The 27,209-nt window shown below is 54.6% G+C and overlaps 2 protein-coding genes across 9 annotated transcripts; one reads left to right on the top strand and one right to left on the bottom strand.

The window, feature by feature from the left end:
• Nucleotides 1-229: 229 nt before the first annotated feature.
• Nucleotides 230-8,070, bottom strand: RIIAD1 (regulatory subunit of type II PKA R-subunit domain containing 1). 3 transcript variants are annotated; one of them, XR_009521935.1, is made up of 5 exons: nt 7,986-8,070; nt 7,415-7,491; nt 2,186-2,232; nt 938-1,065; nt 230-331 (listed from the first exon to the last, which is right to left on the bottom strand). XR_009521935.1 is itself a non-coding variant. In XM_060030032.1 (4 exons), the coding sequence occupies exons 1-4, from the start codon at nt 8,067-8,069 to the stop codon at nt 995-997; spliced, it is 279 nt and encodes a 92-aa protein (XP_059886015.1). In that variant the 5' UTR covers nt 8,070; the 3' UTR covers nt 433-994. The 3 variants fall into 3 exon arrangements, 2 of the variants coding, with proteins under 2 accessions (XP_059886015.1, XP_059886002.1); XM_060030032.1 differs by lacking the exon at nt 230-331 and having other exon boundaries at nt 433-1,065; XM_060030019.1 differs by lacking the exons at nt 230-331; nt 938-1,065 and adding an exon at nt 1,397-1,600.
• A 4,984-nt stretch (nt 8,071-13,054) lies between these two features.
• CELF3 (CUGBP Elav-like family member 3) lies at nt 13,055-27,068 on the top strand. 6 transcript variants are annotated; one of them, XM_060029994.2, is made up of 14 exons: nt 13,055-13,079; nt 13,815-13,920; nt 15,152-15,234; nt 20,369-20,417; nt 20,854-20,979; nt 21,117-21,196; nt 22,250-22,393; nt 22,596-22,737; nt 22,969-23,118; nt 23,535-23,600; nt 23,904-24,041; nt 24,274-24,417; nt 25,145-25,281; nt 26,932-27,068. In XM_060029994.2, the coding sequence occupies exons 4-13, from the start codon at nt 20,369-20,371 to the stop codon at nt 25,270-25,272; spliced, it is 1,167 nt and encodes a 388-aa protein (XP_059885977.1). In that variant the 5' UTR covers nt 13,055-13,079; nt 13,815-13,920; nt 15,152-15,234; the 3' UTR covers nt 25,273-25,281; nt 26,932-27,068. The 6 variants fall into 6 exon arrangements, with proteins under 6 accessions (XP_059885977.1, XP_059885968.1, XP_059885943.1 ...); XM_060029985.2 differs by having other exon boundaries at nt 20,851-20,979; XM_060029960.2 differs by lacking the exon at nt 13,055-13,079 and having other exon boundaries at nt 13,172-13,920.
• Nucleotides 27,069-27,209: the final 141 nt, after the last annotated feature.

The following is a 27,209-nucleotide window of genomic DNA, read 5'->3' as shown; positions in this document are numbered from 1 at the left end:
CCCCATCCCTGCTCTTTTGTCCGGTCTTGGCTCTGGGAGTGAGTGGCCTGAAGGGGCAGGGAGTACACGGGGTTGAGGCACATGTGGAAACACCCACTGACCTAGCTCAGAGGCCTCTGCCACGAACAGAGAAACAGGCCTACTACCTACCCGGTCAGAGTGGGGGCAGAGCAGCCTCCCGTGAAGGATGTCTTCTTCCTTCTAAGTGAAATAAAGCAGAGAGAACAGGGAGGTCTGTTTTTAATGAGCATCTTTAAAAGCCTTTGCAACAGCAGACACAGCCCGGAAACCCACACTGATGGCAACAGGGCTCTCTCGCTTCCAGATGACCCTGCAGAACAGAAATGGTCCTGCTAAATCAGGAGTGTGGCTTTTTCCCACCTCACATTTAAAACTCCCAAACTTCAAAATCATTTCAGAAATCCTGCCTGAAAAATGTGTGATGGCCCTCACGGCGTAGCCTGGTTTGACGATGAGGGGGGCAGGAAAGCGCCCAATCCAAATGCAACGAGGGAAACTGCCCCCACCCTTTCCAGAGCAGTGGGAAAGCCCTTCTACTCCCGCCGCCAAAGACACAAGGAAAAGGCCACCTGCAGAAGCACACAGGAATTCTGCAGCCTGAGAGCAGGCTCTTGACACTAACGGATCCCACCCCATTTCCCTGGCTCTCTCTTTCCTCCAGAACTACTCAACTTCCATTCTCTTGATCCATGTCACTAGATTAAGAAGACGGATGTCTCTCCCTGCCACGGACATGCCAGACAAACCCTGGGCCTCTCTTCACATTCCCTAAAGTAGTGTCAGGAAAATGAAACACTTGCACGGAACTTCTCTGCAGCGTCTCTGTTTGGTTTCTTTCACACCCTGGGCCGAGGAACCAGTGCTTATTTTCACAGGAGTAAAGAAGCCTCTGCCTGTAAGTGAGGTTAACACCCACCCCGAGGCTGGATGCTTTCTGTTCTCTCTCAACAGCTGAGCATCATGATTTTGCTAATTAAGCCGCTTTCTTCTCCTTAATTAGCTGCATGTGAATCTTGTTGGGAAGTCTTGGATCCGTGAAATAGTCTGGGATAAGAATTAAAAAGAAGAAATCATCTAAACCCAAGGGAAAAAGACTAGGCTAGAGACAGCTCACTCTGCTAAAAAGCCAGGAAGGCTCTGTCTTAGCAGGACTGTTACTGGTGGTCCTGCTTTACAAGGTAATATGAGATGCCACAGCAAATCCCAAGGTCACTGTCTTCCCCGCCCCCGCGCCCCCCCCCCCCAGAAGTTCTGAGCCTCCAGCTCCAGCGTTCCCAGCAAGGGCTGACAGGGCGGCCCCTGTCCCCTCCACACTGCCCTGCCGCTGGCCTGTCAGCTTGCTGACGCACAGGGAGCCATGAGAGGGCTGAGGGAGTTTCTGGCTTTCTGCTCCAGGCCCATCTTGGGGCCCAAATAAATACCAAGTGTTATTCTTGTCTCAGCTCGGCCTGCTGGCTCCTGTCTCTGAGACATCACGCCCTCTCTGAGAATATCCTCTCAGAGGAGAGCCAGGCTCTTGCAGGATGACGACAGAAGAGGATTTTTATATACCCAGCATAACGTGAATCAGAGGCAGCATCTGCTGTGACAGCAAAGACATACTTAGATTCAGTCAGAAACGGTTTGAGGCTGTAATCCCAGGGCTAAAAGGACCCAAGAAATCATCGAGCCCAGCCCCTTCCCTTTAAACACCATTGACCTCAAGCCATCTCAGGGCAGCGGAGCCCATTAGAATCACCTGGGGAGCCTTTAAAACTGTGGATGCCCGGCCCCACCCCAGACTAATTAAATAAAAACCTCTGGGGGTGGGCCCGGACATCAGTATTTTTTAAAAATTCCCCAGATTATTTTAATGTGCAACCAGGGTTGAGAACCCTGCTTTAAGATTCCCAGGGAAAGAGCTGCCAGTCTGTTCCTTAGGGAATCTCAAAATTCTTAACAATCTTTACCACGAGGAAGTTCTGCCTCGTTTCTTATCTGTCCTCATTTTGAGGAAATGACATTGAGGAAAGAGCCTTTTGAAAAAAGCTCCCTTGGGAGACACTGGATAAAGAAGCACCCCAGACTCTGCAGGGAGAATCCTGGGCTTGTCCGAGTCTAAATTCACAGTAACACTCCTGGTGCTCGTTTATCAAACGCCCAAAATGGACGCTGCCTTACTCACCTGCAGCAAATTCTTGAATGTTGTCTGGTCTTTTCAAAAGCATTTCTCTGGAAAACATCAAGGGATAAGGGGAGGAGGTAAAGCAGGTCCTGCACTGTCGGGGCAGATGACCCGAGACACACCTGTCCTGGCAGGCGGAAAGCCAGAGGACTCCTGCCAAGGACCCTTTCCTCCGTGATTTTCCTTCTAGTCAGGATCTGAGGCCAGGAGCAAGACATTCTAAATGGCAAGAAGCCTAGGGAATGCTCACCTCACAAGACAGCAAGTGCTGCAGCCAAGTGAAGCTTGTCATTCACTCCACAAACATTTCACAGAACCAGAGACCAGGCCCAGGCCAGGCGGCAAGTTGAAGAGCTCGCTGCCTCCTCCTCGAGGGACTCAGGTGTGGTGGGACAGATGTGCAACCCACAACCTTCCAAGGAAGTGTAACCAGGAATTGCCACGGGTGGGGGGGAGGGCACAGTAAACCACGCTGAGAGGACGGACTTGAGATGGTTGTTGGCCCTGCATACAGTGGACACTGGGACAAAACCCAGGGCGCCGGTGCCACTGGGAAGCTGAAACTGCCTTATAGCCCACCGACTTTTATAGCTCATAAAGCTCGTTCATAAACGTTATCTCACTCTACACTCTGTGAAACAGCAATGACTGTGCCCCATTTTACATATGAAGAAAGCAAGCTTTCAAAAGGTTGACCATTTGCCCAAGTTCATAAAGCAAGTAAATAAAGGAGAGGAAGCCCAGGTCTTGTGGTTCCAAGGCCAGTGCTCTACAACATGGGCTTGTGGCCGTGGCTGCCCTGCCCCACCAGCATGGAAGGCTGTCCCTGCCCAGGAGGCCCCTGCCTCCCAAGCTTCAGGAATTTTGCTTCCCCTCTTCTCCTTCAATTCAATTTGAGAACTGTTGAGCACAAATTCTGTGTAAGTCACTATATAAGATATGGGGGATTGATTTTAAAAAGATAAAATATAGCCCCACCTCAAAGGAATTACTGTCAAGTGAAAGGAAATGGGTAAGTTCCCAAATGTCCAAAAGGCCAAGTAACCTCCAGGTAGTGCTACGGGAGGTTACGAAATAGTGTGCTGGGAGATCATAGGAGAGAGAGTGATTCCTTACGGCAAGACCCCCAAATCCTCACAGAGCAGCTGGCGTCTGAGAGCGCCCTTGAGGTACACATGGGACGAGGGCTGAGGGACAAGAGCCTTCCAGACCAAGGAGCAGCAGGAATAAAGGCCCAAAAATTAAAGGGAACTGCCCATGTCCTATTGACAGTGAACTCCAGAGGGTAGGAACTGGGTCGTATCCACCTTTGTTTCCCCAGGGTCTAGAAGAGCACTCAGGGAGTGTCACTGCCCCTGCAGAGGGCGGTGGAATGATCAGAGAGGTCCAGTCTGGCTGGAGTGGGGGCACGTGCAGGGAGTAGTGGGAAGCGAAGGAGGCCCTAGTATGGAGGGCCTTGAAGACCAGGGAGAGACATTCATACTCAGTTCAAGAGACAATGGTGGGGGGACTTCCCTGGTGGCACAGTGGATAAGAATCCGCCAGCCAATGCAGGGGACACGGGTTTGAGCCCTGGTCCGGGAAGATCCTACATGCCGTGGAGCAACTAAGCCTGTGCGCCACAACTACTGAGCCTGCGCTCTAGAGCCCGCAAGCCACAGCTACTGAGCCGGTGTGCCACAACTACGGAGGCCTGCGCGCCTAGAGCCCGTGTTCCGCAACAAGAGAAGCCACCGCAATGAGAAGCCCATGCACCGCAACTAGAGAAAGCCCACGCGCAGCAAGGAAAACCCATCGCAGCCAAAAATAAATAAATAAACAAATTTTTTAAAAAAGAGAGAGACAATGGGGGGACTTCCCTGGTGGCGCGGTGGTTAAGAATCTGCCTGCCAATGCAGGGAACATGGGTTCGAGCCCTGGTCTGGGAAGATCTCACATGCCACGGAGCAACTAAGCCCATGTGCCACAACTACTGAGCCTGCGCTCTAGAGCCTGCGAGCCACAATTACTGAGCCCGAGTGCCACAACTACTGAAGCCCATGGGCCTAGAGCCCGTGCTCCGCAACAAGACAAGCCACCGCAATGAGAAGCCCACGCACCGCAACGAAGACCCAACGCGGCCAAAAATAAATAAACATATTTATATTTTAAAAAAAGAGAGAGACGGGCTTCCCTGGTAGCACAGCGGTTGAGAGTCCGCCTGCCAGTGCAGGGGACACGGGTTCGAGCCCTGGTCCGGGAAGGTCCCACATGCCGCGGAGCAACTAAGCCCATGCGCCACCGCAATGAAGAGTAGCCCCCGCTCGCCGCAACTGGAGAAAGCCCGCCTGCAGCAACAAAGACCCAATGCAGCCAAAAGTAAATAAAAATAAAATTTTTTAAAAAAAAGAAGAAAAAAACAGACAATGGGAATGGATAAACAAAGCGTGGTAGAGTCACACAGTGGAATACTACACAGCAATAAGAATGGAGGATCTAAGATACTGCTGGGGCTTCCCTGGTGGCGCAGTGGTTGAGAGTCCACCTGCTGATGCAGGGGACGCAGGTTCGGGCCCCGGTCCGGGAAGATCCCACGTGCCGCGGAGCGGTTGGGCCCATGAGCCATGGCCGCTAAGCCTGCACGTCCGGAGCCTGTGCTCCGCAACAGGAGAGGCCACAACAGTGAGAGGCTCGCATACCACAAAAAAAAAAAAAGATACTGCTGAGCAAAAGAAGCCACGCACAAAAGAGTACATATTGTGGAATTCCATTTGTATAAAGTACACAAAAAGGCAAAATGAATCTGTGTGATTAGAAGTCAGGATACTGGCTAACTTTTTGGAGGAAGTGACTGAAAGGGGCCACAAAGGGTCTGAGGTGCTAGTCAGGTTCTAGTTCTTGATCTGGACGCTAGTATCATGTGTGTTCTCAGCTTGTGAAAGTTCATCCAGTTTAGGATATGCCACTTGTCTGTACTTTATGTTTCAATAGAATGTTTTTTTTAAAAAAAAGGCAATATTGTGGATCCACTGAAGATTTTTCCAGCCAAGGAATGATATGATCTGTGCTATGGTTTGGGAAGATTCATCTGCCTGGCTGTTTACAAAAACACCTAATAAAGCCTGTCTACAATTTCACACTTTGTTATCATATCTCCAGCCTAAAACCTGAGATCTCTGGATGCCTAAAATAAGTTAGATCCCTATTTCTAACATTTTTCAGTTCTAAAATTCAAGGCATTAAGAGTTCCATATACTGTATATATGAGTATAGGCTGGAGAGTTGTAGCTGAATGGCCATAAATCATTAGGATCTGCAAAACCCAAGTGGTGAGCTTGCCTCCCAACAAAAACAGAGTGGGGCTTCTCATGGCTTGCAGTGAGTGTACGGCAGAGACCTGCAGACAGGTGAGGACAGGCATGCTGCCCAGGATTCTGTCCCCTCTTCTCCCTTCCTCTTTTCTCACAGGAAGGACCATCTGAAGCATCCAGTGCAGACGAGGGGCTGATTCTGGTTCACTCTGGTATTATCCAAAGGAAATAACAGTCACACCAAAAAGAAAACCAAAAGCAAACCCTCGAAGTTCAAACACTTCCTCTCCCCTCTCCCCTCCCCCTCAGAAAGAGAAAGGCCTAAAAGGGGCCAGGAGGATTTCAGGAGAGGAGCTTCCAGGATAGCAAAAGGAGAAGCCTGATGGCCTACCTGGCCCAGGGAGGGGGATGATAAGGAAGGAAAGGGAAGATGCCTAGAGCTGTCCTTGCAGACACCCAGCTCCTCCTGGAAACTGTTCCTGGGCAGAGAAGCAGGGCCACCCCTGCCATGTGACTAAAACAACACCCTCTTTATTCACCACCCCCAAGGGTTCTAATCCTTTTGTTTGTGAACATTGCAAATGGTGAGTTAATTCAGGTTTTAGCATCTATCCCCAATCTCGCTGCTGGAATCATTCTTAACTTGGATTGCAAGCTCCCCAGGATAGGAAAGATGTCATCCTTTATCTCCCTTTAGAAGAAAAGGTACAGAAAGTGATGGCCTGATCTCCAGGGCTGACACTGACAGAGGACCCCTAAACTATCTTTTGCCCAAGCTTTAAGCCTGGCCCCAAAAAACCAAACCTCACAGACAGGTTTCCATTTTCCCTTTCCCCTTCCCCTATCTGCCCTCTGAGAATCGGCTGCCACTTTGAAGAACAATGAAGCATGGAAAAAAGACACCCCTCCAGGCCTACTTTTAAAAAGACAAAGGAGAGCCCTACCTCTGGCTCCCCAGCTCCTGTGTGCTTACAGTGCAACACAGTGGAAAAACCAGGGGTTTGGATCCTGGTTCAGCAATCTGGGGAAGGTATTTCACCTGTAAAATGGAAGTGATAATAAACTATCTTTGTAGACTTGCTAGGAGGATCAGCAAAAATGTACCAAAATGTCATACACTGTGGGCCCTGGGGACACACACATGGCTCCACCAGCTTAGAGCTTTGGTCCAGGGAGAGAAAGAAAATGCAATTATACAATGTGATAACTGCTAATGTAGGAAACCAACAGCAGTGCCTGGAAATGGAAGCCATTATTATTTAAATCGTGCCTATCTGTTTGTAGCCAAACAGTATTCGACATAGCTCTATTGTTTCCATCCATTGATGCTCCATGATTTTTTTTTTCCCTCAGTTCTTTGCTTTTCATCCTATTAGGAACATTTTCATTCAAGCAAATGCCATGCTGAAAGGCAGTGTGGGGGAAGGAAAAAGGTGCTCCAAGACATGGTGGAAAATGGTTTTCTTTTCCCCATGACTTACAAGGGAGTGGCTTCCAACCCTTGGGAGTCTTTCCACACCAATGTTCTCAGGTAGAGAAAGGCCAGACGTCTGAATTTTTTCAAGTTCTAGTGACCTTGTTAAAGGCCTCTGATAGAGAATAGGGTTCTACACCCAATGGCTGCCTGCTGAGTTTCTCAATGCCAAATTCCCTCTTCCAAGTGTTGGAAGGTATGTATTTATCCTTAGAGCTAAAGTGAATGCATATTAATATTTTTGAGAATTTTGAGGTAACTGAAGGAAACCTCTAGAGATAACAAGAAAACCCTGGGTGCCACAGACCCCGGCGCTAGAAAATATTCAATCTCAGGATATTTTCTAAACTTCAGACCCTAAAGGAAGCAACAAGTAGTGTTTAAAGAAAGAAGAGGTCACTCACACTCATCTATCCCCAACGAGATTTCCACTATTTGCTCAAGGCCAGTCTGAAAACCACCTACCTGAAGAAACCACTTATGAGCAACTCCACTTCTTTGTGGGTCCTTAGGTACTTTTCATTAGTAATCCGAGTCTGAATCTGGAGGGCAAGAGAAAAAGGTCATGCTTCATGAGGAGAAAGATTTCAGGGTTCAAGCCCTGGAGGTGTGGGGGGCTTGGGGAAACAACGTGCGCACTTAACCCGGGTCTCTTCCCAGGACGTTTGAACATTGAAGCCATCTGTCTTCTTACAGATCAACATCTTCAAAGCTGCCTCCGGCTCAGGCTTAGGGGCCTTAACTAAGGTCGGGTCTCTACCGTTGGGAAGTTCTTGTTTGTATCTAAGTTAAAGTATCCGGCAGTCATTTCGGTCCATTTCTCTGGCCCATCCCTGTTTAAGTTTTTTTCTGGACTTTCAGGAGCCTGTCGGGCTCTGTTCAGGGCTCCAGAAGCCTAGGGTCCGCCGGGTGTGTCCCCACCCACCGAGCCTTCCGCCCCTTTATCTGGGAACAGGCTCCACGTCCCTTTTCTCTGAGGCCCTTACCCATGGGGAGCTGCAGTCTAACGGAGGCGGAGGTCGGGGGCCGCACCCACCTTGAAGCCGCGCAGCTTCTCCAGCTGCTCGGGGCTCAGCGCCTCGGGGTACAGCCCTTGAATCCCGCCCGGCAGGGTCGCCATCTTGTCGCGGTCGTCAAGACGACGGGAGGCGCGGCTGGTGAGGACCCGCCCCTGGCCTGGCCCCGCCCTCTCCAGAAGGGGGCGGGGCTGAAAGAAGCAATAAGGGGGCCACTCTGAAGCCGAGGAGTAAGCTCTAGAAGGTGTCAAAAGGATCCCCTTCCCCAGATTTGGGGACTGAATTCCCATCTTGACTGCATATGAAAATGAGCCCTCCTTGACCCCACCCAACCTCAAATAGTTTTTTCTTTAGCTCTAGAGCATAACTGGAAAAGGGATTCCTAAGGCAGAGTCTCCCAGAATCTGGTTCCTGACTCTCTCATTTAAAGCCTAGTAGTAGGGAAGGAAAATCTAGGCTTCTTCCCTTTCCACCGGCCCGGGAGCCAAACCCTTCCATCCTTCAAGTGCAGACACTTGACCCTGAAGTCTTGGATTCTTAACACAACATGAAAGCACCCCCATAGGATGGAATGAACCGAGTTCTACAAAGGAAGGAATGTTCTCAGACTAAAAATGCTGGAAAGGACCTGGGGACATGCTGCCAGAAGTTTCCCCTCTTGGACTGACTTTCTTGTGTAGATTAACTGCTCCTTATAAATTCTAAATCATGTTTCCCACTCCCAATGGAGTAGGGGAGGGGAAAGGCAGTTGGTCTTCAAGATGTGTTCTTCTGCTATCTAATTAAGAAGAGAACGTGAGACAGAAAGCCAGAGAGCTGAAAATAGCACCTAGAAAGGGCAGGAGGCTGTCTGACAATACACGCAAGTGCTGAATTTCTACACCCCCTCGGAGATCATGAGCAGCAGAGACCTTGTGAGAGGCAGAGAAGAGCCCAAAAGGAGGCAGTCTTTCCAGATTTGAGAAAACTGCCCAAGGAGCAAGGAAAGAGCTTAACAAGCCCAGCATTAGGCCATGGCCTGGGAGGCGGTCTCTCTGCCATCTGCCTCTCAGAAAAGACTGAGGAGGGAATTCGCCGGCGGTCCAGTGATTAGCACTTCGTGCTTTCACTGCTGGGGCTGGGTTCAATCCCTGGTCAGGGAAGTAAGATCCCTCAAGCCGCACAACATGGCCAAAAAAAAAAAGACTGAGGAAAAGAAGTGAAAATGTTGGCAGTTCCCAAGCCAGGAAAAACACCTCAAGAGGTAAATTAAATAGTGGGCTACAAACCTCTTCTCAGAAACCCCATCTGGGTAGTAATCATTTTGATTGTTTTTTAGGAGCGAGAGTTATAGTGAGAGGTAGATAAGCTGCCATCTGTCAGAAGTGATTTTTTTAGGCAGGAGCAGAGGTTAATCAGACGTGATAGTTCCTGTTGGCTAAGACCTGTCTTTTCCCACCCCTCCACCCCCCAGAGAAGCTAGTGTTGGAACCTCTAAGTTGCACCATCCAATGTGGTCACCACGAGCCACCTGTGGCTATTAAGCGCTTGAAATTTGCTGAAAGTGTCAGATGAGCTGTAAGTATAAATCACTCACTGGATTTTGAAGACTTGGTATTTTAAAATGTAAATATCTCTAATAATCCTTACATTGATTACATGTTGAATATTTTGGATATATCATATAAACTTGTTGAATAATACATTGAATATACTGGTTAAATAAAATATATTATTAAAAGTCATTTCACTTTTTCTTTTCACTTTTTTAATGTGGCTACTAGAAATTTTTAAATTATATATACAGCTTGCATTACAGTAAATGGTGCTGGTCTGGACTGTCAAATCTACACACACATACACACACACACACACACACACACACACACACACAGGCATATACATGCACAACTCCCTCCATCCCCCACCCCCATGCATAAAATAATTAACGTCTTCCTTCTGCTAAACTATGATCTTCTTGTGCTTTGAGAATCAGTCAAGCCTTTCTTGACTGACCACATCCCATGGCCCAAACCCCAAATACACATATGTGTAAATGAGAGAGGCTACTTTTCTTTTTTTAACAGCACCTCAGTTCTCACTATTGTAAATTGTGTTGGCCTTTCTTACCTCTCCACTTGAGGTAGAAGCCACTCGAGGGAAGGAAGATTATATAATCAATTCTTTGTACACTCTCACAGATTCTGCTACAGAAGTCTTCACTCTGTTTTCAATTAGTGAGGCCAGCAAGTATTTGATGACTAGCCATTCTGCCCACACATACCATCACTACATTTTGACCTTTCTGAAAAGTACCCCAATTATTTAGCATGTCTCGTTTCCTAAGAATCTAAAACCAGGAGTGAGCTCTCTCTTTACAAAGTCAATGATCTTTTAATGTAGGGCATCTTAATGTTGAGTGCAGAGAATAAGAAAGAGGGTGAGCTTGGGGATGGTGCGCAGAGAAAGTACCTTGGAGGAACCTAGTTGGAAGCCTCACCTCCTCCTGGAGAGCAATTCCCTGGTATGCGCCTCTGGGTCATTTTTCCCCCCAGTCTTCACCCCACAGGGCTTCCCTCCCCTACAGCCTGAAGGACAACAGAGAGGTGCCCACAGTCGCCCAGCAAGGAGGGCCTGAAGAGAGCTCCCACATCTTCTCTCCTAAACCCCACCTCTCCTCTCAGACTGAAGCCTTCCGTCTGGGGACCACAAACTAAACGAAGGATTGGAGGCGTTTTGCTGCCTGCAGCTGTCTCCTCAATTGCTGACTGGGAGGAGGAGTGAGGGGAGTTCATTATAATTCATTTTTGTGAATGTTTAATATTTCAATTAATATGATCAGCCCCAAGCCTGAATGAGCAGCAGGGCGGCAGATCTGCTGACAAGACACAGAGTAATGAGATCAACAGGGCCATGGGGTCTTCCTAGGCTCCATCCTCAGAGGGTGTGATCTGTTTAGCATCTCCATAAATACCAAGATCAGATTAGGAGGCAAGGGAAGGAGCAGTGGGGGTGGGGAGATGGGTGGAAAGTTACTTTCCAGATGTATTCGCACTCTTGACTCCCTGGCACTGCCATCGCATATTCTGACCACCCTGCACTGGGCCCTCTCCCATCTCCCCCTACCCACCCATTTTAGAGGACCCTATTGGGAGCACCTGGACATCGTACCATGAAGTGTAATCACGTCTACACATACACACACACACACACACACACACACACACTCACACTCACACTCAAACATACATACCTGTCAGAATGTGGCTTCAGGCCACAGAAATGATGCTAGGGAAGGATGGATGGTGGTGAATGGAGAATCAAGCAGTAGAAGGAACGATAGCTCTCACCCAGGGCTCAGATGAAGACACAAGAGGAAGAAAGGCTAGGCTCAACCACTCCCCCCATTCCCAAGAGGAGATTTGACAGGGAAGTTAAACGCATGGACTTGGAACCACACTGTCCGGGCTCCACTCGCAGCTATACCTCTTTCCAGTGTGTGACCTTCGGCAAGTCATTTAATCTCTCTGTGCCTCAGTTTCCTCATCTTTACTCGAAGATAACAATAGAACCTACATCATAGGGTGGTGCTGAGGGTTAAACAAGTTAGTAAATCTAAAGCACTTAAACAATGCCTATGACACGGACCAACACCGTAAGAGCCATCTAAATGATAGTACTATTAATTCCCTTCCAGAAGAAAAGCCTGCCTGTCCAGAGGGCTGAGGCAGGGCTGCTGGGATTCAGGCGGGACAGATTTCAGAGACACCAGCACCACTGTGGAGACATCAGCCCCATTCTGGGGTGAAGAAGGGGTGACAGGAGGCAAGGAGTTCCACAAAAGCTGTGAGCCCAGGTCGGTGAGCACCTGATGGCAGGCAAGGGCTGCCCCGTCCAAGAGGTTTGATGCCAGCAGACACTCCCTGCATTGAGAGGGAGCTGTGAGTGAGCCCAGTGTACAGAGGGGCCAAGCTCCCTCGACATCACAGGGCAAACTGATCATCTGTAGAAGTTTAACTGTTTAGGGGAGTAATGGCCCCCAAATATGCTTCCCTCATCCCTCTTTGTTACCTGACTCAATTAGAGAGTCCCAGTCAGGGAACATAACTGGGGTGGGGGGGAGGGGAGAAGCAGAAGGAAGGAATTTGGGGGTTTCCTCTGCCCTAAAGGGGAACTTGCCAGCTGTGATTCTGCCCATTGAAGGAATCAGGAATCTACTCTCATCAGAGGTTCTTGGCATTGACTACTTATTCGAGAAATATTTGTTAAGCTCCTACTACGTGTGAACAAGACACTGTGCTGGACACTGTGAACAGTAAAAGCTGAATTAAACAGTGTCCTGGTCTTCAAACAGCTTCCAAGTGCGAGCTCCCGCTGTCACCACTGCTGCCTCCCTGCCCACGCACTTATACACACAAACGCCCCAGAGGGCGAGAAGGGGGCGTCGGCAAATGCCAGCAAGATCGAGTTTTTCTTGGTTCCCTTTCTGGAAAACACAGTTCCCTCTCTGCACTCATCTCACCCTGCTCTCTCTTCCACAGCCCCCTTTCCATCTTTCTCTCTGGGTCCCTTCTGCCCTTTCCCCCAGGCTCTGCGACCTGCTTCCCTCCCCAGCTACACCCTTCTCCCCACCCGCCCCTAATCTGCCCAGCCATCTCTATGCCATCTTCTTTTCCCTGTTTTCTTCCCTTGGCTCCCCACTCTCAGTCTCCCCAGATGCCAGCTCCTCTCTCTTCCTCCCCCCTGCTCCCCTCTCCTGGGTCTTCTCTTCCAGCACCGGGGACAGCTCCAGCCCCCGGAACAATGGACCCCACCTTAGGGCTCCTCTATAAATTCTCCATCTTAGTGCCTTGCCCAACTCGTGATTAGGGAGTAAGATGGGGGAAGGGTTATTATCAACAGGACCAGCTGCTCTTCTGGGGGTGGGAAGGGAGTCAGGGAGGAAGGAGATAGGAAGAGGGCGTGGCTCTTGTCTGGATTGTGCGTCCCTCTCCAGGGTAGAGAATTTGTCTTCCACCCCTGAGACTGACATCACTGATGTCAGGGGAAAGGAGGTGGGAGTGGGGAGGGGGGTGTGGAGGGGGGAGGTTTTTGTTGAGGAGAGCGCGGCCGGAGAGCAGAGCTCCGGGACCCAGGTGACCGGGAAAGCAGGCAGCCCCAGCGGCGGGAGCAGCCAGCAGCAGCCCAGGCCCGGGGACCGGGGTGGGGGTGGGAGGGGGGCTGAGGGGAGGACCTGAAGGGAGGCGGCAGGGCCAAAGGGACCCCCGGCGCCCTGCCGCCATCAGAGATCAAGCATCTGGCATCAGGGATCTTCGGACCCAGCAGAAGGATCAGCCACAGGGGAGGTGTCCTCCCAGGGAAGCCAACGAGAGCTCCACCTGCCCCACATCAGGAGTGCCCCCCCCAACGCTGCTGGCAACCATACCAGGACCCTAACCCCTCAGCCTGCAACCCCATCACCCTCCTCAGGCCCTTTCCTCCACCTCCAGCTCTAATCTCAACCCCTAGTTCCCAGCGCCCCTGCTACCACCCTAACCCTCCAGGTCTTGGCCACACTGCCCCCCATCCTGGGATATCTGCCAGATCTCTGGGAGGGAGATCGTTTGCTTGGGCTATGCCCCCTGGTGGCATGACAGTGTCTGCCTAGACCCCTGACCCCGAGCCCTCAACTCCCTGGGCCTCCTTTGTGTGAAGAGCGGCCCCTCCGCTCAGCACTGTGGTTGAGGCCAAAGGGAAAGCCAGCCCCAGCCACTTGCCTCCTTGCTGGGCAGCTCCCCCTGGCCTTCGGGCCTCTCCCTGCTCCCCTCGGCCCCTTCTCCTGGGCCGCCCCAATGAAGGAACCGGATGCCATCAAGCTGTTTGTGGGGCAGATACCGAGGCATCTGGAGGAAAAGGACCTGAAACCCATCTTCGAACAGTTTGGTCGGATCTTCGAGCTGACTGTCATCAAGGACAAGTACACCGGGCTGCACAAGGGTGAGGGGTCAGGCCAGGCTGGAGAGGCTTCAGGGAGTGGGCTGGGAGGTTGGGAGGCTGGGAGGAGGTGGGGAAGCCAGGCTGGAGGGATGGAGTGGCTGGAGAAGGCTGATCTGGAAGGAAAAGAGTTCATGGGCTGGGGAGTGTGGATGGAGGAGCTAGAAGAGAACTCAGCTAGGGTGACCAGGGGACCTCAGGTGGAGGACCAAGGAGAGCCTCTCTGGGGGAAGAGTTGTCCAGGTGGCTGCAGAGATGTGGACCCCAAAGTTGAGGGGGATGATGTGGATGAACTCAAGGAAGGATGGAGGAACGAGAGAGCTGGTTTGAAAGATAAGGAGCTGGGCAGCGGTGTGTGTGTGGAGGGGGGCAGCACGCACAAGACTGAGAGTCTTAGTAGCCTCAGATACTATTGGGATGGGGGTCGGGACACAGGGTCAGGTGCTCAACCTGGAAAGAGTGGATGTTCGTGGAGTGGGCAGGGCAGCCCCAGAACTAAAGAGGGGGACCTGGGAAACAGTGTAGGACACAGATTGGTAAAGATCTGGGAAGCGTAGGGACTCGAAAGTTAAGGGAGCTGGGGGTGAAAGAGGATGTGCCTCAGGCCAAAGGGCTGTGCAGCTAAGCAGGGTCAGGCCTGGGGTCAGGCCTTGGAGAGCCCCAGACACTGGGAGTCAGAGGGGCCACGCTGCCTCCCCCTCCACCGGCCCAGGGACTCCGGCTCCCCACTCTTCCCTTTCCTTCTCTAGTCAGCTCTCCACCCTCCACCTGCCTCCCATGGAGCTGGAGAGAGAGGAGGAAATAGAGAAAATGGGAGAGGAGAGGGCTGATGATGACCAAGATGGAGGGAGGTGGAGGCAAAGGAGAAAGGGGAAAGGAGACCAGCTAAGGAAGAGAGAAAACCACACCACACGTACTTGTCTGGAGATCACATGCCCCTTCTCCTCCCCCCACACAAAGCCCCAGCTCCCACAGCCCAGGCGTTCTCCCTCTTCCATCACCCCACCATGTAAGCCTCCTGGTCTCGGGGTCTCTGCCCTGTGCTCATCAGCCCAGAGACTCCAGGGACGAATGTGCACCCCCTCTCAGACACCTCCCCACCCCAGCAGGCAGAAGGTGGCAAGAAGGGACAAGCTTCCCAGTCCTCAGTTTCGTGGGGGGTAGGGGGCCTTTTAGGGAGGGGAGACCGGGGACTTACCCCCGACCCGGTCTCTCTGCCCCTGCCCCTCCTCAGGATGTGCCTTCCTGACATACTGTGCCCGCGATTCAGCCCTGAAGGCCCAGAGCGCCCTGCACGAACAGAAGACGCTTCCAGGGGTGAGTCCCGGCCTTTTCAAGGCCAGGGGGCTGAGAAGGGCCTTAGAAGGGGCACCACCTTCCCAAGACACTGAGTGTATTTTCCACCTCCTCTCATCACCGGGAAGCCCCTGCCTCCTTGTAGCACCCCGCCTCCTTGCTGAAGATGCATGCATTTCTTCTCACCAAGAGAGAAGGAAAACAGCGATGAGCAGAGTAGATATAACCCTTGCAAAGAGCAGAGGTAGCCCTTTCCCCACTTCCCAACCTGCCCCTGGGGCAGCACTTAGAGGAGGGACTTAGCTGGTTGGGAGGCATGGGGAGAAGACTTTGGATACCAAGTGCAGGACCGAGTGAGCAGGAGGCACTCAGGCACTCTTTCTGGCTCTGGGGAGGAAATCTGCCTGTGAAATGGGGGAGGGGTGCCTGCGGCCCGAGATGGGCAGCTGGTGCCTGCCCGCCTGGCATCTCTGTGCTGACTTCTGAGGTCGAACAGGCTCACCTCGCGTCTCCCAGGAAAAGCCGCGGGAACAGTGCCACAGGGAATCAGGGTGGTCAGGGCCTGGTGGGCCTGGGCTGGGAGTAAGCCCTGTGGAGGGGGGCTGCGGGCAGCAGACAAGGGCAGGGGCAGCCATCAGTGTGGAAGATCAGGCCTGACCCCACCAAGTGTGCCCAGGGAGGCAGGGGGTGCCTCTGACGTGGCCTCCCTCCTGCAAGGTCAGAGCTCTTTGTCTTCTTCCCAGGCAGCCTTGCAGCTCATCCCAGGCCTGGGCTGGCACGGACAGGAATAAAGAATCTCAGACTGCCCCCCAGTTACCCATCCTGTGGGGAAAGGATGTGCCGTTCCCTTTCTGTATCTATCGGCTTCTGTTGTCTTCCCTGGAAAGTACCTCTTGAGAGCTAACTCCACCCTTCCCTCCAGCCAACATTTGCTAAACACAGTCTGAGTGCTGGAGACACACCTGTCACATCTTCTCCTTCCCTCGTGTGGGAATGGAGATGGAGCCCGATCCTCTAGCTCTTCCTGGGAGAGAAATAGACAAAACAGATGGGAAGGGCGGCGGGGGGGATCTAGGAAAATTAGAACTGTCTCCACCACTCCCAACTTCACCCCCTCCATGGCTCTGTGACCCTCTGTGGCCCTCAACCCTAAATACCACTATAGGAAAGCAGATCTGCTGCCAGCTCCCCACCTTCACCCCACTATCTTATCCAGTCGGGGGCAAGGTGGCCCAGAACAGCCATCGCCCACAGAGTTAAGGACCTGTGTATGTGTGAGCAGGCTCGGGCTCTAAGCAGCGTGTGTGTGTGTGTGTGTGTGTGTGTGTGTGTGTGTGTGTGTGTGTTTGGGCACATGAAGCCCTGTTCCCATCACATGACCTCACAACTCTCCTCTCTCTTTCCTCTGGGGAGGCCCCCCACAAATCAGCAGTTTTCATTTCCATTGCCGTTTCTCTGTCTTTTTCTGTTGTCTCCTATCTCTCAGAGCCCCTGCGGAAACCAGAGAGGGACAAGGGAGAAGGTAGAAAGCAGGGGTACTGGAGTGGGGACATGGGTGAGAGAGACGGCGCCGGGTGCACAGGAGCCCCAGGGCCATCTGTGCCAGCTGGGGGCTTCTGCCCTGGCTCTGTCCCCCTCCAGCTGCCTGTGTGGCTCAGGCAGGGCTACGCCCTGGGTGTGGAAAGGCGCTGCCTCCTCTTCCTGAGGTAATAAGGCCCAGGGTGGGAGGCGAGTGAGAAGGGAGGCCCAGTTAATAATTGTCGAGCCTTGCCCCAAGCTCCCAGGTGAGGTTGAGTCCTCCACTTTGGCCCTTGCCCCAGGGGACAGAATCCAGAGGCACCTGACAGAGGCTTTAGTAGGAAATGAGGGGTTCTATCCTCCAAGGGGCCCCCCGTGCTGGGGGTTTGGGGGAGCAGATGTCTATAACCAAGCTCTGCCTGACCCTTTGTGCCCCCAGATCTTTCCTCAGCCACCTGCCTTTCTGGCAGCAGTGTTTCCCCTCAGACAGTCATTGAGTGTGTGTGTGTGTGTGTGTGTGTGTGTCCAGCGTGCCAGCTCTTGCACAACTGTGTTGGGAAGTTCCTCCTACTGTCTAATCTCCGTGCCCTCAGACTGCAGGTTCTTTCTCTAATGGGGGCATTTACCCGCTCTCCTTTCTCCCCATCTTTGTCAGCTCAGAATCCGGAAGATGCCACCATATTTGAGTGACGCTTCAGGCTGCAGAGAGAAAGAATGGGAGCTGGGCCTATGGCCATGGAACCGCATTTCCTTCTCTCTCCCCTAAGAGTTCCCAGGAGAGGCTCTGTCACAGGTCCCTGGATTCTTCCTAGGAGCAGGGTGTGACCTCCTGGAGGTGGTGGTGGGAAGGACCCCTGTCTGGCCTGCGCTTCCCCCTCTACTTGGGCCAAAATCCCACTCTGGGGACATGGGTCCTCCCCGTCATCTTGCCGTTGGGCAGGTGGATTCTGGCTTCATGGAGAGGACCTGTGTGTGGTCTGGGACACCGGGCGCAAGTCTGGAGTCGGGAGTGGCAGGGCATCAGGCCTGTGCCCTCAGGAAAATTAGATCTGTGGGCATGGGGAGCTCTTCTTGGAAGTGGAGTCTTAGCTATTGGTGAGAGGGACTTACTTACAAGTGACCATGTTGGTAGGGGCCTCAGGGATACTTGGTAGGAGTATAAATAGCCCCTTCTTCTTTGGGAGGCCCTGGGGAGGGCTTATCACCTGGCGGGTGGTAGCTAGGGAAGAGAGGCGCCCGGCGCCAGGTTGCCCGGTAAACAGGGCCCAGCTGGACTCAGGGGAGGAGGCAGGTGTGCCCGAGCTGAGCTAACAAAGGCCGAGCTTCCCACAGGAAGTGCCAGGCCAAGGAGGAGAGGCTGGGAACGGGGCACTGGGGGCCACTGAGGGAGGAGTCTGTCTGTGAGGGAGTGGGGAGAGCCTTCCGTCAACGTGGTCTGTGCTGTGGTCTGCGCACTTGTGTGTGTGTTTGTGCGAATCCATGTCAGCTGTGGATACTTATTGATATGCTATTTTTGTGCCTGGGAGCCTTGCAGGGAGGGAACACCATCCTTTCTCCCTGGATCCCAGGTTCCCCATCCCCAGCTAGAGCAACAAATCCCCAGGGGCCTGTTGGGAAGGGGTTAGTGCCGAGCATAAGAATTCCTCGAAGCTGTGACTCCAATCCTACCTCTCCTGTAGTGGGAGCTGGGGGGCTGGCTGCTGACCTGCCTGTAAGAGGACTTCCTGATGGCTTTGACTGGAGTACGGGAGAGAAGGGGAGTGAAGGACCAAGAGTCCTGAGTGTCTGGCCCCCACCCCTTGCTACACACACACAAACTCACACACACAAACTCACACGCGCTCCTGAGGAGATTGAACTTCCGATGGGATAATCCCAGATTGGTGGAGGATAAAGCTGGGGCAGATTGGCCGGAGGATTTGTGTGACTGTTCCCCCTCCACCACCCCCACCCCCACCCCCAGCTGCTCTCAGATCCAGAGATTGGGGGGGAGGGGTGGACAGGGAGGAAGTAGTGGTTGAGGCGGGGCCTAGATTTGATCCGGGCTGGAAATACCTCACCTGCAGAGTCCAGCCAGACTGACTGGCATGGCGTGACACCTGGGAACAGGGTGCAGTGTGAGAAGGGGCAGGGGCAACTATCATTTCTGCACTTCTCTGTGTTAAGTGCTGACACACAAGACCTCAAGGCTAGAATACTAGAGCTGAGGGGAACCTGACTCTAGATCGCCTGATCCAGCCCATTTTACAGATGAGGAAGCTGAGGCCTAGAGGAGAGAAATGACTTGTCCAAGGTCACCCAGCCAGTGAGTGGCAGAGCCAGTCCTCGAAGTCCAGTGCCTTTCCTGAGGGTAACTTTGGCCCCACCCTCAGAATTTGGATGAATGTTTTCTTCTGTTTACTTATTTTTTTGGTCACTAGAACTAAGGCTGCCCCACCATCAGATGAGTGGGGTGGCCAGGTGTGGCCCCAGCGGTCAAAGCCTTCAACAGCAAAATATTTTCAGATGTGAAATACTGAGTCCTTTCCTCCCTCTCCAGTTCCTAAGACGCTCCCCACACTGGTTAAGGAAATCAACCTGCGGGAGTCATTCCCAAGTCCTCTTACCAGACAGGAACATGGAGTGGGGAACTGTCTGCATTTCCACTGGAGGCTGAACAAAGGGAGATGCTGCAGGAGTAGGGAGAGGGTAGAGCTCAGGAGGACTTCCGGGTACCCGGAGAATCGCGAAAGAGCACAGGACAGCATTTCCTCCTTTAGAGCTGTCTTGGCGGTGAGACATCAAGGATTTGATCTGGAGGAGGAAGGCAGGAGCTTGGACAGTATGGCCCCTGCAGGGCCTGCTCAGCGCCTCCCTCCAGAATCAGGAAGCTCTCCTGGGCCCCTCCCCCACCTCCCAGCCCCCACCAAATCCTCCACCCCCAGCATACCCTGTTCCCACCCCCCCTCCCCACTCCTTCTCCGGGTGTGTGGAGCAGCACAAGTGATGACGTCACCATGGTCGCCTGGGCGACGGGGACGGATAAATCAGGCTGAGTGGGCGGTTGCCATGGCGCGCATTCTCCCGTTGCCACGGAGACTGGGCATCTGCTCCTTTTGTGCTGCCCGAGTGCCTTCCCCCAGGGGTCAAGGGGTGTAGGGGGGCAGAAAGAGAGGCAAACACACCTCTAGGGGTCAGAAGGAAGTCGGGGCATCTGTGGGGTCTCCCTCAGTCTAGAGTCTTCCTTGGGGTTGCTTGAGGGGGTGGCCTCTGTTGCTCCTACTTTGTAGAACTGAGGCAGCTTTTGCTGAACAGCCCTTAGTTGGGCTCTAACTCAGGACCCGGGTCCTATGGGCAGCCCCACTCTCCCCCTAAGGAGGGCAGCACCTCTCCCCGGCCAAATCATCTGGGGCCCTACCTGAGCTTAGAGTCGTGCCCCAGGAGCATCCTCCTCTACATCCTCTCCTTCCACTACCTCTAATCCCCTCAGGTCCAATCCTAAACAAGATTAAGCCCCATCCCTCCCTTCCCATCAGCACTTTAGAGGGCTGGGCCTGGGGCTTACTCCCTCTAGCCTCTCCACAGGTCCTGGCCTGGGGAGGCCTCCTGGGGTGGTCAGAGGAGGTCCCCAGCAGTTGCTTTCTCTTCTTTCCTTTAGATGAACAGGCCGATCCAGGTCAAGCCAGCCGACAGCGAGAGCCGAGGAGGTAGGTTCTGTACCTTGGGACTCAATCCTTCTCCCTCAATCCGCAGGCCTAGGACTTGGAGTAGCTGAGGGGCAGGCTTTCTGAGGAAGAAAGTCTGAGAATTCTGAAGGGTTCCCAGTCAAGATGGGCATAGGAGTCAGGGTGGCCAGAGGGGATGTGATCCAGCCCATTGCAGAGACGGCAAGACTGAGGCCCAGAGTGGAGTGCAAGTCAGTCCTTCAGAACTGGTATGCACAGTCTATGTATCTGCAGCCCATCCCCCAACCATCCCTTCTTTCACGCCCTAGAGCCATCGGTCAGGGGTGAGGGGAGTTCCAGGGAAGAGCTGAAGGCGAAGGGGAGGGGTCTCTCTGCCTGTCTCAAGCTGGAGCAGGGCTGGGAAAGCAGCCTGGAGGCCCTGAACCTGCCCCTCCTCCTGTGCCCTACCCGCCAGAAGACCGGAAGCTCTTTGTGGGGATGCTAGGGAAGCAGCAGACAGATGAGGACGTCCGGAAGATGTTCGAGCCTTTCGGGACCATAGACGAGTGCACTGTGCTCCGGGGCCCAGACGGCACCAGCAAAGGTAGCCCACAGATACCCCTTCCCCGCCGGGCATTCCGCCTTCCTGCCCCTCCCCCACTGGTTCCGTGGGCTATGGGGACTGTCGGGGCCCTCAAGGGTGGGCACTCACCCCTTCCTCCTCCCTCTTGAACTCTCCAGGCTGCGCCTTCGTGAAGTTCCAGACTCACGCCGAGGCCCAGGCCGCCATCAACACCCTTCACAGCAGCCGGACCCTGCCGGTGAGTCCCGTTGCCCCAGCCCTCAGGCCTCTTCCAGCCTGGCTGGGCCCACGCCAGACCCTGGCTCAGAGGGCGCAGTCCGTGTTGGATAGGGTCTTTACTATCCAGAATGGACTGCCTATTATTGAATGACTATTATTCAAAAATAATTTTCTGGCAGAAGAATCAAACCTCTTAGGGACAGCTTCCCCTTTCCAATAACATCTCCCAGCCCCTCCTCTCCTGCCTCCTCCAGCCCTCAGCCCTGGTCACCTCTCACCTCTTCTCCTTCCTTCCCATATCGCATCCCCCCCTCCCCCCCACCCCGCCTCACTGGCTGGGCATCGGGACACTTGCTTAGAGGCCCCGCGTGCCCTCTGCACATTCATCCTGCTGCCCCACACATTAGCAGTGGGTCAGCTGACTGATCTCGCAGAGGGCTCCCCCAGCAGAACAAGCCTCTCAGAAGGAACTAGCTAGCTCCCAAGGAGGTGAGCTTCCTATAACTCGAGGTTCTCCAGCAGAGGCTGGGCAAACACTTAGCAGGGACCTGGGCAGCATCAGATAGAGAACTGCGTTCCAGACCCTAGGATTCCACAACAGTCCTTGCAAATGTTCCAGGCTGGTTTTTATTTGGCATAGGCTGGTATGAAACTTTGAGGCTGCATCCCTGAGCACACCGTGAGGACTGGGATGTGGGAACATGGGGTGAGGTAAGGGGGTGGGGTAGCTACCAGGCAAGACGAGCTTGAGGTTAAACGTTTGCTGTGGCTTGATCCACCCTGGGGAGGATTTCCGGCTCAGAATCTTCATGGAGAAGCCAGGACTGCCCTTTGCATTCTGGGAGCACTTTCCCTTTCCCAGCACATTCCTCTACGTTTTTTAGTCTCTTGCACAGTCTGGCACAGGGGGAGGGTGGGATGAAAGTCTCCCCGTTTTGACATAGGCACAATGATGGCTGCCCTCCCAAAGAGGCCAAGCCACGCGTGGTGGAACTGAGGCCAGGTCGTGAGGGCTCTGGGGAAGAAAGACCCCGACTCTGTCCCTCTGACCACATGGGGGGCCGGTGCCCAGGGTGCCTCGTCCAGCCTGGTGGTGAAGTTTGCTGACACGGAGAAGGAGCGAGGTCTCCGCCGAATGCAGCAGGTGGCCACCCAGCTGGGCATGTTCAGCCCCATCGCCCTCCAGTTCGGAGCCTACAGCGCCTACACCCAGGCCGTGAGCACTGCCCGCCGCCCCCCGCCCTGCCCTCACGCCCCCCAACCCCTCCTCCCCGTGCTGGGCCGGGCCCATCCCCACGCTCTCCAGCGTCCTGCCCCCCCCCGCCCCCACCACCAATGCCCAGGACCAGGGTTGGGAGGGGAGCCAGGCCAGGGTGCAGGGGGGCTGGCCCCACTCTCCTCTCTTCCCCTGTCCCCAGCTGATGCAGCAGCAGGCGGCCCTGGTAGCGGCTCACAGTGCCTACCTCAGCCCCATGGCCACCATGGCTGCCGTGCAGATGCAGCACATGGCCGCCATCAATGCCAATGGCCTCATCGCCACCCCCATCACCCCATCCTCAGGTAAGGCAGGGCTGGGCTGGGTGTGAGTGGGGCAGGTCAGGGGAGCTACCACGTGGGGAGGGGGGCACAGGGCATCACTCAGGGAAGCCATGGGGGCTGGGAGGGGTTCAGGGGTCAGAGAGTAGCCTGCTTCCTCCCCTCTGCCCTCAGACTTGTTGACTGCTTCTCTGCATTTGTGTGTATGTGTGTGTCTGCTTCTCTGTTCTGTCTCTGCCGCTTTCTCTTCCCCAGGAACCAGCACCCCTCCTGCCATCGCTGCCACGCCCGTCTCTGCAATCCCTGCTGCCCTGGGCGTCAACGGCTACAGCCCGGTGCCCACCCAGCCCACTGGGCAGCCTGCCCCTGATGCTCTGTATCCCAACGGGGTTCACCCCTACCCAGGTGGGGTTCTCTGCCTACCCACCCCTCTCCCCAGCAACCGCCCCAGCTATCGCTCTCACTGCCGGCAGGCATGACACACCTTCCCTCTCCAGGCTGTGGGGTGATAACGGCGCTTTTTCTTGCTCTGTCACCCTGGGCAGGGATGTTCCTTCCTGGTCTCAGCCAGGGAAGCTGAGGCACAGAGAGGCAAAGTGAGTTCGTCCAGGGTTGCACAGCCAGTCACAGACTCAAGTCTTGCTAACGCCAGGCTCTCCCCTCTCCCTACGGCTCTGTGCATTTCCACCCTCTCATTTCACATCCCATGCTCTCCCATGAGGCTCTCCTCCCCACCTGCCTGACCTCTGCTCCAAGAGGCACTGGTGGGGCTCCCAGCAGCATCCCAGCCCCACCCTCACGGTCAGTGCTGCTCTCCCCAGCCCAGAGCCCCGCGGCCCCCGTGGACCCCCTGCAGCAGGCCTACGCGGGGATGCAGCACTATACAGGTGAGGAGCCCCAGCGCAGGCCCCAGCCTGGGTGGAAGGGTTGGTAAGAGCAAAAGAGGCCCAGAAGTTGGGCCTGGGCTTCGTGCTGTCTGCCAGCCACCCCGTCAGACTTCCCAGCAGGCCATACCTGTGAGGACACGCCTTTACGGGCACAGTCTGAGGCAGCTCCCCCTCTGACCCCTCTCGGCCCTGTCCACTCCATCGGCCTGGGCGAGGGAGAGGGGGACTGGGGTGGCTGGGAGGGCCAGGTGGGGCAGGGGCCTCTCAGGAACCCCATTAGCTCTCTCTGTCCTCCCCCCGCAGCAGCCTACCCGGCAGCCTACAGCCTGGTGGCGCCCGCGTTCCCACAGCCTCCCGCCCTGGTGGCCCAGCAGCCTCCGCCTCCCCCCCAGCAGCAGCAGCAGCAGCAGCAGCAGCAGCAGCAGCAGCAGCAACGGGAAGGTGCGGCCTGGGCGGGGAGTCCCAGCCAAGAGCCTTCAGGGCTGTGGTGCCCTTGCTGTGGGCTCCAAGGCCAGCCCTGGCCCCATGTGTGGGGATGAAACTGGGGGGAGGGGGGCAGGTGAGGTGGCTGGCGCCCTGGCCCACATGTTGGGGGCTGCCTTCCCCGGCCCCCTGCACCTTGACTCTGTCTCCCAGTCACTGAGCTCTTCCTTCTGTCTCCACTGCCACCCAGGCCCTGATGGCTGCAACATCTTCATCTACCACCTGCCCCAGGAGTTCACTGACTCAGAGATCCTCCAGATGTTTGTCCCCTTTGGCCACGTCATCTCAGCCAAAGTCTTTGTTGACCGGGCCACCAATCAGAGCAAGTGTTTTGGTAAGAATATGATGATCTAAAAGATAAAATATAGCACATTTTGGCCAAACTCCAGATGAGGTCAAGATCTGATGCATTTGCAGGCACTTATGGTTGCAATGGACCCAGTAGTTGAAATCCAGATTGTCCAAGAGTCTGAAAGGACCAGTTTTTACACTCCTGACATCCCATACCAGCTGCTGCCCAGGCCCATCTCTTCCTCCAGAAAACCACATCTTTTCTCCTTAAGAACTGGTCAGATCCATGCTCTGTGAGGATTGGAAGAGGCTCGGGAACTGGGGAAGTTCAGTTGTCAAAAGGAAGGCTTAGGGAGCAGGGTTTAGCTGCCTTCACTCTTTGAAAGCCTGCTTCAGGGGAGAGAGGGGACGTGCTTGTCCTCTGGGCTTCAGAAGTCATTTAGGGTCCGGAGTGGAGGTTTCAAAAGGCAGGTTCTGAGCTACCCAGGCCAAGGAAGGGGCTGCCGCCCCTCAAAGAATGCTGAAAGGAATGTCCCAGGGTGTGTGAGAGGCTGGACTGGACTCATTCACTCAGCCTGTCAACCAACAACTACTTACCGAAAGCCTCCTGTGTGCTGGGCAGTTTTCCGGGCATTTGGGAGATCTGGAGGAAGTAGGGTGGTGACGGGAAAGCAAAGAGCAGGCCTCGGCCTAAGCACAGGACAGTGGGGCAGGGCAGGGGGGGCGGGGGGGTTGGCGCTGGGCCAGGCCTTATGCCCCTCTCACCTCAGGCTTTGTGAGTTTCGACAATCCGGCCAGTGCCCAGGCTGCCATCCAGGCCATGAACGGTTTCCAGATTGGCATGAAGCGCCTCAAAGTCCAGCTAAAGCGGCCTAAGGATGCCAACCGGCCCTACTGAGGGCCCCAGGTGGGTCCCGCTCCCATCCTGTGACCTCTCCAGCCCCTTCACATGGCAGCCAGGGCCCTCACTTGGACTGCCCCACCCCCCTTTCCCACCACCCTCAGGGATGCCCACCCCTGACTCTGGGCACTGGAGGCAGGGATCTGCAGCAGCTTCCTCAGCTGTTTTTCAATCACCCAAGTCTCTCTTTCACTTTCTCTCTCTCGCTCTCTCTCACACATACACACACGCACACACACACGTGTGCACATGTGCACACACACTCACACTGTGACCCCAGAGAGAGCCAGGTCTGTATATGTCTGTGTCCACTCCCTAGAACCTCCCCAATATCTGGTCTCGTTTGTCTGGTCAGTGTCCATGTGTCTTGTGTGTCTCTTTTTCTGGTTTTCCTTTAGGTTGGAGTAGAATTAGGGGAGTAGGGTTTGGGGAATAGGGGGCTGGTTTAGGGTACTGGAGGGTCCTAGAATCACTGGCTCCTAGAATATCTGTTGTCCTGAGAAGTGGGGACATCAGGTCCCGGTGCCCTGGACCCCAGGTGATTTCCCTCATGTGGCAGCAGACCCACGGGACAGGGGAGAGTACACAGAACAGACTGGGGGGAGTCCGAGTGTCAGGGCTCTGGGGAGCAGCTTTGGTTCAGGTGGAGGCAGCTGGAATGCTGGACTGCCTGTGAATTTCACCTAACAGGTCCCCTCCTCCCCACTGCCCGCCAGCCGCCAACCTCATGGCCACAGAGCTGTGAGCTTTCATTACTTTTGTGTTGTTTAATCTCCTTTGGACCAAACCCCTGAAAAAAAACAACCCAAGAACAATACCCACATTTTCTGTTTTTCCCCCTTTCCCCCCAATCCTGGCTGCTTAACTCCTCCCACCCTGGGGGCCCCCCAGCCCAGGGCCCGTGTCCATTGTCGGCCGAAGCCCCCATCCCCGGACCCCTGCTCCGGGCCCCTGTAAGTTGCATGGAACGAGCGTGTTGTCTTTGGAGCCGATTGTTTGTTATTTGGGGAGGGGTCCGCGGAGGGAAGCGCCCCCCAGCCCAGAGTCAGGGCCGGGGGCAGCTCGCGGGATGTGCTTGGTCAACAGTGGTTGGTGACTGTGGTCTGTGTTCCGTGCATTTCTCTCTCGCTTTCTTTGTTCCTTTCCAAAAAGGAATGAGAGCGCCCCCTAGGGGCTGGGGGGTCTCGCTCGCCCCCACTAGACTCCAGCCCTAAGTCCAGCCCTGGTTCCACCCTGGCCTGCTCTGCCGCCCTTTTGCGGATGCCCCCTTGCTCTTTTTCCAGGTGTCTGTCCCGACACTGCACCCTCCTCCTTTCTCTGAGTCACCTCTGCCTGCCTGTTTGTTGTCTCATTTCTTTGCCCCTCCTCCTCTAGTCCCTGTCTCCGTTATCTTCCATGTTCCTTCCCTCACGGGCTGTTTGAGTATTTCCTTCCTAATATCCTTTGGTTTCTTGTGTCATTCGCCCCTCCCTCCCGTCTCCTCCATCCCTGCCCCTTGTTGAATGGCTGGGGGGCCGGATGGTTCAGTTTGGACGGAGGCCTTTCTGATGACCTGCCTTCCTCAGCCGCCCCAGCTCCCTCTCCTCACCCAGGGCCTGGGACCTGCCTCAGCTGCCATCTTCTCCACAGCTTCACCCACGTTTCCTTCCTTCACAGGCCTGGAGACACCAGAGGAAGGGGCGCCTCACCCCCTCGCCCCACGACTGGCCCCAGCCCTCTCTGCACATCCGCCCTGGGCCTTGATTGGGCTCTGGGGCAAACGCTGCTTCATGGCCCTGGGGGCACAGGATACCGGCCCACTCCCACCACCCCGCCTCCCCGAAGGGCCTGTTTCCTCCCAGGTGCCCTTTTGGCCTTTGTGAGGGAGCAAGGAACAGGCTCGAAGGCTCTGGGGTATCTGCCTTCTGCTGGGGCTCCTGTGACGGGCCTTCTGC

This window comes from Delphinus delphis, chromosome 1, assembly GCF_949987515.2.
Source record: "Delphinus delphis chromosome 1, mDelDel1.2, whole genome shotgun sequence".
Taxonomy (NCBI): Eukaryota; Metazoa; Chordata; class Mammalia; order Artiodactyla; family Delphinidae; genus Delphinus; species Delphinus delphis.
This window is presented reverse-complemented; position numbering and strand designations above follow the sequence as displayed.

What these genes read in the sequence shown, in the direction of transcription:
- CELF3 (XM_060029951.2), top strand. Translation starts at nt 13,776, where the DNA reads ATGAAGGAACCGGATGCCATCAAGCTGTTTGTGGGGCAGATACCGAGG. An exon ending in CGACAGCGAGAGCCGAGGAG is followed by an intron (nt 20,418 to 20,850) that starts GTAGGTTCTGTA and finishes CCTACCCGCCAG; the next exon opens with AAGACCGGAAGCTCTTTGTG. An exon ending in ACAGCGCCTACACCCAGGCC is followed by an intron (nt 22,394 to 22,595) that starts GTGAGCACTGCC and finishes CCCTGTCCCCAG; the next exon opens with CTGATGCAGCAGCAGGCGGC.
- RIIAD1 (XM_060030019.1), bottom strand. Translation starts at nt 8,069, where the DNA reads ATGGCGACCCTGCCGGGCGGGATTCAAGGGCTGTACCCCGAGGCGCTG. An exon ending in AGAAGCTGCGCGGCTTCAAG is followed by an intron (nt 7,492 to 7,985) that starts GTGGGTGCGGCC and finishes CTTGCCCTCCAG; the next exon opens with ATTCAGACTCGGATTACTAA. An exon ending in CATTCAAGAATTTGCTGCAG is followed by an intron (nt 1,601 to 2,185) that starts GTGAGTAAGGCA and finishes CTGTCACAGCAG; the next exon opens with ATGCTGCCTCTGATTCACGT.